Below are 10,864 nucleotides of genomic sequence, written 5' to 3' on the forward strand. Positions count from 1 at the left end.
CCTTTTACATATTTTCCGAGACAAGGTCGAATGTTAAATTGCCAATTACACCCTAATTGTATGGGTGCCTGTACATGCATATATGTGCATACATACATTTACGCATTATTTATTTGGTCAGTTGGTGAATGTTATGCTCAAGATGTCCATTTAACACATGCTACTGCTGTTATACCGGATAAAATGTTTTCCTTCTTCCCCTTCCTCCCCGCAACAGTCCTCCTCTGCTACAGGAAACACGTGCTAAGAAAGGACGCAGGTTTTGAGGAAGCGTGCTTTTCATATCCTAATTATGCCGTCTGACGGACCAAAAATTTGCAAAACTTGTATATTTATATATGTTAAGCGACTCATTGTTCTCTTCAACGCACCAGAAGTGGCAACATCAAGATATGATGAAGGAGACTGAGGAGCGCAGCTCTGCAAGATGTTATACAATGATAGTCAAAGTTGAAAAAATAACACAAATTAAATGAGGATGGAACGAATAAATAAATGGAGAAAACGTGATGGCGATTTCTTCAATTTTGTAGACACACGAATAAGAAATTGATGAAATTTTTCTGCTTGGTGGGATGTCTTTGACACCTCCAAATTTAAATCTAATTGTCTTTATACAAAAAAGAGATAAAAATGTCCAAAGTCGTCGCGTTCTGTGGGAATCTAGAGCCGCATGCCTCAAAAAATCTACCTTGCTTACTTTGTGGAATTGTATGATGAATTTAGAGCAGGAATAATTTTAAATGTTTTAAAATGTTCACAACACTTTCCAATTTGGACGAGGGATGTTGAAGGTGATGAGTATTTTATGAGGAAAAAACGGCTGCTGAAATTACACTCGAGTCCGCAAGAGTCGTTGAAATTGTCACGTTATAAGTCAGCAGGTCATCTCATGTCGTGATGACAAAACCCTACCCATTCTCGTCACCCGTCGCTATTTTTCTACGACAAGTTCCATCAATTCCGTCTTCTCTCCTTCGTCGTCTCGAATATTTGCAGGTTCATTTTTTAGCAAAAGTATGTATGCATAGTGGAAAAGGACCTGTTCATTCTTCGTCTCTCATGAATAGCAATAAATATGTTTTGAAGAGAGGATATCGAAATTTGAATATTTCAAAATACAATTTAAGCGACTCGGATCCATCCAAAGGTCAACAAGTGACGGTATAGGGCTTTGTCCTTGAATTGCATTATATTTCGAATAGCTAATGCCGAGGTCATTGTTTCACAAGCGAAAAGAGATGGTTTTACGTATAATAAATCTAACGAGGTGAATTAAATATTATTCTTGTACAATTTGATATTTACAAATGAAGGTTGCGCATAATAAGCGAACCTAGCTTTCATAACCTCATCTTCTCAGATGGAACTCATTTGCCAGGAAACGAGTTTGCATGACATGCCATTCTTCGCATGCAGAGAAACACTTGACTTTATGTAAATGACAAAATTGTGATAAGCAAGGATCGATTTTGAAGGAATGAAATCATAAAAGAAATTCAATTCATTCTGAAAAGAATAGAAATGCAGATAAACCAATTTTACATTCAAGTCAACTCACCTCAAATATTTGAATAAATAAATGAAAGCCAAGTATGTAATTGTGGTTTGTGGTGGATAAGCTCGTGTTTGTGGTGTAGGAATACATACAAAGTGAGAACATGACGCTGTCGTAAATAGAAATACGTGTTCACCTTGCCTCAGGGGATGATGAAACCCAAGATGATGATTCCTGGAGCAAAAGCCAAACACCTGTCACTGTCCTCCTTCCTTTAAAAGAATGACCTGCCTTTCGAACTTGTAGCCATGCTCCTTCATATGCCAAGTAACTATATAAATATATGTGTAGTTCTTGGAGTGGGTAACTTTTTGACCAACAAACCCGACGACGATCCAACTTTTTTTGGGGGAGAGAATCAATTGAAGATTTTTTTCTTCGAGCAGCAATACTTCTGCTCCCTTAATTATCTTTCATAATTTTTTCACGAGTTCCGTCCTCCTAAGCCTTTTCCTACCTACACCCTCCGTCTGCCACGTGTCCACATCCACCAAGAACAAGCAGGAGAACAAGTAGGAGAGGATGGAAAAAGACGACAGCAGTTACCTATGGGCCGGATTGGAGTCCTTAATAATAATTTCCTATCCTAAATACATCGTCCTCGACCGGTAGCCCGTTCTCCTCACTATTCACCTGTTGTCCCGAGCAGTGGATGTCGGAGCAAGCCACATTTTACAACTGACTCTCGGATACCAAAAATCATTATCTTCCTTTTTGTGGCAGCAACCGACTGTTGTGCATTTAAAAACTGACTTTTAAATTCTACAACGGACAACAGGTGATCCAAAGACTGATGATGAGTGTCGTCACTTTCCTCGATCATCATCTGCTGGTGTTATGCTATCCTAGCAGCCAGCTCATGCTCAAACCGTTGAAACGCAATTTGAGCAGAGTTTCAAAAATGCGTGATTATCAAAGGATACGATAATGTTTGACCCGAGTCAGATCAGGCAGTAAGTTAGCATTGCATATAAGCAAGTACACACTATTTGCTGGTGACTGGTTTGCAAGAAGATACAAAAATGATTGCAAAATGAAAGAGCCCATTGATGCGTATGTACATACATATTTACAGATCCTCGCATCAACATGGAGGTATTTTCGTGGTGGAAGAGGAAACAAAGAAAGCGTCTCGCATATTATCGACTTTGCATGTTTAGACGAAGCAGGTGCATTTGCTCCTTCGGAAAACAACTGCTACTTTAATTCTATAATTTTCTCTGATAATTCGATACCTGGCCCAATCACAAAATCCCATGCGCTGCTCCACCACATACGTCGTAGCCATCCTATTGTTTATCGTAAATGAAACCTGTTTTAATTTAAATGCTTTTGTAATGCTGCTAGAAATTTCCTTTGATTAAACAATTACTTAACTTTGTATCTGACTGCCGGCCATTTTAATTAAGAATTATTACTCCGGTTGGGCTTTTAAACTGAAAAGCCATATCAAGTGTCTTGTCAATCTACAACTTTATATGTCGTACAACAACCCTCCTGAGAGACACTTATTGAATTCTTCTTCAGGTAAATATTCTGGTATGAATATGGTAGTTTAAGATAATGGGCAAGATAAGGCGACGGTGGATCGGATTGGAAGGTCATCAAACATTCAGCTCCTCTGAACACAGGTGTGGTTATACAACCGCGAGAAGCAATGTACTTTTGTTCAATTTTTCATCGTTCTATTGAAAATATTCCTAACAATTCTTCAAAATTCAGCGTGGTGTACGTATAACTTTGCATGTGATTATGATAACAACTATAATCGTTTGGCCATGTCTGTCTAATATACCTCTCTGGAGTTTAGACTCCTTGCTTTCATCATCGCCGAGGACATTTGCAATGTTTGCTGGTATGTACATATGTATGTGTAGATTGCTGTTTGGATATCATATAAACCCATAATCTCTCTGAACTAAACTGACCAAGTGCAATTGATGGAACCATTTTGCAATCAAACACCTGTTCGTCTTGTTTATGATGATGATAATGAGTGCGCTTGACGACGACGATTAATAATTCACGTAAAAGGAAAATAGCATACAAATATGTTACAACAAGCATGATAACACGTTCGGACACCTGACCTGCACTGCAAATTTGCACTTTCAAGGTGAATCATGTTGGTGCAAATGCACTCCAAAAAGATTCCATGATACGTACCGAACAAAAGTTCCGATTTGTCACTCCAATCTATATAAATATCTATGCGGTCAATTCCGAATTGAAAACAGATGGCACGTTAATTTGGTTTCACAAGCATGTTAACGTTTAACCATGTTGTAATTCGTGGTGATTATTTTAAATTTTATGGAATTAACCAAGAATTATGGAATCATTAAGAAATTGCGTAACTGGGACCGTTCTTCTTCTTTTTTGTGTTACCCCAACGGATTTATATAAAAACATGGCAGTATTATTTTGCATCGTAACAAATGCATATCTCCATTAAATCGAACTGATTTGAAATATCGATAATTTTAAACACAAGCAGAAAACTGTTATTGTGAGCATTTAGTGTGTCAAGAATGTGATGGAGGAGGAATGATTAGTTGTTTATCGTGCAAGCAAATTATCTGTAGGAAAAGGATGCGAATCTTTTATTAGAGCAATCAGGCAACGTTAAATGATAAGGAACAAACTGGGTTGGACGGAGATGGCAGAGAGCAAGTGGCAAATGTATGTAAGTATTTACAAGTAAAGCACCTTCCACCAAACGGATCATGGGTACGATTTAAAGGAGCATTTAAGGATTTAAAACAGCATAAAATCACAAGTCATTCATAGCATGTCTCAGTTAGTGGGCTTTCCTTCCATTCAGAACACAATGCAATTCAAAAGTTAAGCGATCAAGACATGAACAATGAGAGCAGTGTCGTCCCTTCCGTGTTTCTCGTTCGTATTTGGTTGCAAGGGCAAAGGTTACTAGCTCTTCCAAGTCATTATTTCTGCAGACCCACTAAAATCCATCCCCCGCCTACGCTCCTCCATCTCTACGAAATCGCAACAGTATTTTTATGTTATCTCTCCTTACGACTCCTCGTGATTTCATGGTATCAGCAACCAACGCAAAGTTCGTATACCCACCGACCGCAGCACGATGACGCTTCGAGATTTCCTTCCATTTTTATCATCTCCCATCATCAACAACAATAGCAGACGACGAGGAGAACGAGTGAGAGATGGGATGATCTATATCCGCAATTTCAGTTTATTGCTCTGCTCAATCATCACCCAAACCATGCAAAAGCGCAAAAAGCGCACCGACGCCGCCGCCACCGTCGCTCCTTCCTCTTCTTGATCTGCCGTGTGCTAAATGGGCGACCTCACCTCTTCGACAACCCATTCTCTAGGACAACAATATGCTAATTCAGGCATGTTTAGTGTAACAATGCAATGAGATTTTTAAAACACTTACTGTACAATTATTACATTTTTTCAATAATTTTCCTACAATGAATTAGTAGCAGATCATAAGTTTACTACATATTGTGTCAAAGTCAAATAAACTTTAAGCACTATTTTCATAGAGCCGCAAAATGGAAGTATTTATTAATATGGTCTTAACAGGTACTCGGTTTTGATTTATTTATGTGTCAAACATCGTCTTTCTTTTGTAGTGTGGGTGTCACAACGGTGAAGTTGCAGCCCAAGAAAGAAATCATCATCATGCAGGATGCAGAAAACTGTACATGGGTCGAGAAGTGCTGATACATTTTTTTATTTCTTCGAGTGCTACTCCAAAAATGTATTGGATATCGAAATGATCTTTGCCGACTCGTTTTCTAAAGGAAATTACTAGTGAAGGGAAAAAACGTGACCAATGAAACGATCGAAACGTGGCTTATCGATGACAATATGAGAATGAAATTATACGCAATAAATGACGAACGATTATTCTGTTATTATGCTCTCACTCGCTCACTCTATACAATTATTTATAATAAAAAGTCGCTTGCTTATAATAATGATAATTGTTGGACTCTTGCTACCGTGTACTTCGTGCAGTCGGGGATTCGGCAGCACAACAGACGTGGCAGGAGATTGAATTGAATTACAGTTTATACAAAAGAAATGATTCGAATAAACACTTCTGCCCACTTCCAATTTGACCAATCACTTGTCAAAATGTAATTCAGTTTCGTATCGACATACATTCAATGGAAATGCAAGTGTATTTTATTCAATGTCTCGTATTTTGTGCCTACTAAAAAAAGAGACATTAACAAAATTTGAAGATGCAAGAAGCATATTTTTCGCGAAATATACATACGACAAAAAATCCTTCTGCAAACATGGCCGAGAGGAAATATCCAAATATTTTGTTGTTTGACTAACAAGAGAGCGAATGGACGGCTATAGTAGGAAACAGGTGGTTTCATCCTTCTTATCATTTCCAGTAATGGACTGGTGTTTCTGTAATTAACTTTTTGACTCGGCAGCAACAGCAGCGACTGACATATGGCACTTATCTCTGATTCTCATTATTATATTACATATTTTGAGCTCTGGTAGTGCTCTGCTCTCGGTCTCTGCATCTCATCCGCCAACTTTACAACCACAATATAATTATGCCATGCATGCATGTGTGTAAGTTGGCTGTTATTATTACAAAGCGGATCAAACCAACTAATTGGTAAGAATGGAACAAGTTGCAAAACAAGTTGATCTCCCCTCGTCCTCCTCCTCCGGGGAAGGAATAAAGTGTCACTCACTAGTCGTCGTCGTCGTCAATGATGGCGTGTCATGGGTTGGGCTTCACCTAAAAATATGCAGAATTTCCGCATTATTATCCATCTAAACATGAGAGTATGATCAAGTGAAAGCAATTTGCTTATTACATGCAGTCGGTGGTGGTGGTAGTGGTGTGATTAAGTGATTAGCTAAAATGGTTGATGGAAGCTAAAAAAGATCCAGATGACGTTCATAATTCTGACCCGTGTCCTAAGCGGATTTATATTCAGTGACCGACAACTGAACATGCATATGTCGAATGAGGATGTAGACGTGTCATTCTTCTACACAATAATATGTACTTACGATGATCAGTAGACGAAAAAAATCGATACTAATTCTAAGTAATATTGTTTTTGTTGTTTTATTAAATGCGTCAAACAAAACACAAACGGAGCTATTTAAATAATTCACAAACTATTTAATCTCATTAATAATCTCTAAATATGAGCTATTCTTTGTATATCAAATGTGTAAAAGAATAAGCGAATGTTTTTACATTATTTAGTGACTCGAAATCTCTTTTAACTATAACACCAACCAATGGCACAAGTTGTACTTTTACAGAATAAAAAATAATTGGTATTGAACACTGGGTGCAGCAGAGAGAGAGAGAAGGAGGCAATTTCTCTGTCGTATCGTCATAATTAATATTATTCTTATTATTATTACGGCGATGATGAGATTTTAGTCGGAATTGCTCAGAATGCAGTTGGAGCATCCACCTTCCTCATGTTTGGTGAGCAGAGACATTCGGGAGAAAGTTTTGGAGCAGGATTTACAGGAGTACTTCTTCACGTCCGAATGCGTTTGGAGATGGGCACGAAGGTTAGACCGGTCAGCAAAAGCTCGATTGCAATGGTGACAAATGAAGGGTTTCTCACCAGTGTGGGTGCGGATATGGCCTAATCAGAAAAATTAGTTTCATTAGTTTAATTGCCCAAATTAATTGTGATTGTAATATTTTAAGAGCTACTGATTATTTTTGCATACCTTGTAAAAGCCATGGTCTTGAGAACCGTTTGTTACAAAGGCCACAACAGTTTGGTTTAGTATGACTTCGCTCATGCATTTTAAGGGCTCCCAAAGAGACGTACACTTTTTCGCAAAATTTGCAAACGAATGACTTCTTATTCTGACTTGCACAATGGAATTGCATATGTTTGTGAAGCCCAGCATGGGTGGAGTAGGACTTGTTGCAATCGGGACACTGGTAACGAACACTCCCATTCACATTTATGGGAACAATTGCTGTGGCGTTGGCCATTTTTTCTTGGTTATTCGACTCTTTCGTGTTGAGTACGGAATCAGGATGCGAAATTGGTGAGCGACTTGGTGGGGAAAGTTGATGGTGGTGGTGGTGATAGCTGTTGTTGTTGTAGTACGGAGGAGGAGATTCAGTGGTTTGGTGGTAGTAGCTCTCTTGCTTAATTTGATGGTGTTGATTTTGAGGGAAAGTCTTGATGTCATCCATGTATCTGGACTTATTGTTGTGCTCCTCAATTCTTAAAACGGGGTAGGCTGGCTCATGGCTGAGTGGGGGTGAGATGTGGGGAGGTGACCCTGGTTCTCTAAAATTATTCCCTGAAGATGGGGTGAAATGAGATGGGGGTAAGAATTGTCCAATATTTTGCTGGGTGGACGATCTGGGCACGGAAGGACTAAAAATTCCAACTGACTTTGTAGCAGGAACATAATTGAGAGGCATTGTAGGCACATAGTTTATCTTGGACCATGCAGCAGGAGCATTTAGGTTAAGAGGTCCAAGGGGGCCACTGGTAGTTGAGGAGGAGGAGGATTTTACTTGATAATGAGCTTGATAATGAGATGGTGAAATCATTTTGGGCTCAAATTGAACAGATTCTGATTGACGAAACTGTTGATGAGCTGCTGAGTAACTGTCACCTCTACCAGCAATTAAAGAAAGTGGTGGAGGTGGTGATGACGTGAGGATAGTTTTCTGAGTATTGGTTACTCGCAGATCTTCTGGTTTGGTGGACAAATTTTCTGGCTCTGATAAATCCATTGGAAGGGACGGAGACGGACCTGGAATTGTTTAATGTCGTGTTTAATTTTTAATTCAAGTTAGAACCAATTGGTCGGAAAAGAGAATAGAACGGCGTGGGTACCTTTGAAGGATAGGTCGGAATCCGAATTGGAGTCTTCCAGAGGATCATATTTGAGTGGCCTCTTTTTGAGAGGACAGTGGCTGTAGCTCGAAGGCCGCTTCATTACGCCAAGTGGCATTTCGAATAAATTTTTGTCACTGAAACTGTTGACACAAGTCACAAGATGATGATATGTTGGATGACGAGGCAGGGTGAGACTTTGAATAAATGTGTGTGTATAGTACGTCTGACGTCTTTACTGGATGCGTGCGAGGCACGGACTGAGCCAAAAGTCCAAACTGGTCCACATCTTATATTATCAGGTGTGTATTATCCGATCTCTTTCTGCTGCTCCCCTCCAACCAACCATCCATCCGACCTAACCAACCAACAACATGCGTTTTACGATGCGATGATGCCAAGGGGAGTACTGCCAACCAGCACGTGCTTTGTGACCAATATGTGAGAGGGGTCTTATTTTCTCTATAAACGCGAGAGGATATACGAATATCATCCATTTCAAAAGTTCACCACTTGCAGATGCAACGTTTAAATCCCTTTCTTCTTTCTTTGGCAGCACAAATTAGTATGCATTGGTACATTTGCTTGGTACCCAATGTCTCGTCTTATTGTCGCGTATTGGATTGGAGAATTTGCATATTGTATGAATTCATTTCGTGATAAGCAGCAGTCTTACGAAATTGACAAGCAAAGACAATTATGCTAAGCTATATGACTAATAAGAACACTGATCCTGACGAGTATTGGTTGGTTATTGGTATCTGATTGATGCGGTATACAACCCCGATATATTAGAGATGATGCAGAGTGGTGGATATAAGGATTCGAAGAACAAGAGCACCAGATGCCGGGTTGTGTGGTACGTACGTACGTATAATAAGTACAGAGAGCGATCTTTCTCATTTGAAAGAACAGGTGCAAGTTGGAATCCCATACACCCCATGCCCATACATTTGCAGAGGGATCAAGTAGTCCTTGGCTAACCGACGGACCAGATTTTCCGTTGGTGGATCCGAAAAACATAAACTTCCCTTCATCATTTGTATACATTATTATTACGCGAGAGAGATGTTGGCTGAGCACAAATGTTGCTCCTCTTCTTCGCTCCGAAACGACCAAGGGAAGAAGGCAGGAAAGTGTTCAAAGGGATTTTAAGGGTTGACCATGCTTCATTGGGATCGTATGGCATTTTCGTAATGGAAATATATGGCATATGGATAGAAGATGGAGTGAAAATAATGAAAATGTTTTGTGTGCATATTTCCAATATATTTTGGGTGGTGGCATTTGATCTTCAACATCTGAAAAACTTTCATCTGCTGCCCCGACCTCTCAAAAGGGTGCAACCCCCGAAATCCATTATACACATTTTTCCATTGATCAATCTTATGCACTGATCTTTGGTTAAGCATTATGGTTTTACAGTAAGAGATACATACGTGGTGGTGGGGTGGGGGTGGATTTATTGTGCCTAAAAAAACTACATACCAGTTCGGAGAATTTAATGTGAATGAATTACAAAGTAAACTTATACCTGAGAGACAGAAATACGTGTAAAAACAAGAGTTTATGCAAAAATCTCAATTTCCCCAAACAATGCGTCAAATAACCAACATACTTGCAGATGTAGAAAATAGTTCACATTTTGTATTCAACGCTTTACAAATTACTCTGCATATTGAATTTCTCTGATCATCGCTTATTAATTAAAAGGATTAATCGATGATTGGTAAAAGTGGTGCACACATGTATACTCGCACGACTACTCTCTGGCTGTCCCATTAGTCTTGCATAAATAATTTCAAACTCATGCCGGAGAGTGAATGTTGTATGATTATCCCTCCACGGGAAAAGGAGCCCCTCTCGATCCACCACCCATCCACACTCGTTGCTGTGACCTAAGCAGTGGGATGGCAAGTCTGAATTTTTATACCGAAAACATTTTTAATGTTTCGTCGGCAGGAGCAGCTGCACCGGAATCCCTTTTTCTAAATAAAGGTGTATATGTACGTATGCATTAACCGCCTCGCGCCTCGCCTGGATCGGTCGCGAGCCCAACGAAATCCTTCAGCAGGGTCCTTCAGCCCTGGATCTATGCAATCATGGTTGGTGGCTGAAATCAGGACAGAGATCACTGCGGCAGTTGGTTCTAACCGTGTATAAAAGATTAACCTTCGCCTTTCACTCTGCAATGGCCCATGGTTGGACAAGTACCACTATTCACCTTTTCAAATCTTTGTCATATTTTTGCCATCCTATTTCAAACTTTATCGCACACAATACCCAAAATCCTTCAGCTGGTGCAGATGGATTTGTCCGGTGCGTAACGATCTTCTCTTTTCGATATATGGCAAGACACCCCACACCCCGTATCTCCTTTCTTTTTATGCAATGTGTCAACTTGTTCGACCTCATCCACACTGGACGCATTGTGCTCCCA

At 39.6% G+C, this 10,864-nt stretch overlaps 1 protein-coding gene across 1 annotated transcript; it reads right to left on the reverse strand.

The window, feature by feature from the left end:
• Positions 1-6,643: 6,643 nt before the first annotated feature.
• LOC110841978 (zinc finger protein SNAI2) lies at positions 6,644-8,699 on the reverse strand. Its single transcript, XM_022087682.2, has 3 exons — positions 8,425-8,699; positions 7,289-8,341; positions 6,644-7,200 (listed from the first exon to the last, which is right to left on the reverse strand). Exons 1-3 carry the CDS (start codon positions 8,540-8,542, stop codon positions 6,983-6,985), a joined length of 1,389 nt encoding a protein of 462 aa, XP_021943374.1. The 5' UTR covers positions 8,543-8,699; the 3' UTR covers positions 6,644-6,982.
• Between the last annotated feature and the right edge of the window lie 2,165 nt (positions 8,700-10,864).

The sequence above is a fragment of the Folsomia candida genome, unplaced genomic scaffold, assembly GCF_002217175.1.
Source record: "Folsomia candida strain VU population unplaced genomic scaffold, ASM221717v1 Fcan01_Sc001, whole genome shotgun sequence".
NCBI classification, from domain to species: domain Eukaryota; kingdom Metazoa; phylum Arthropoda; class Collembola; order Entomobryomorpha; family Isotomidae; genus Folsomia; species Folsomia candida.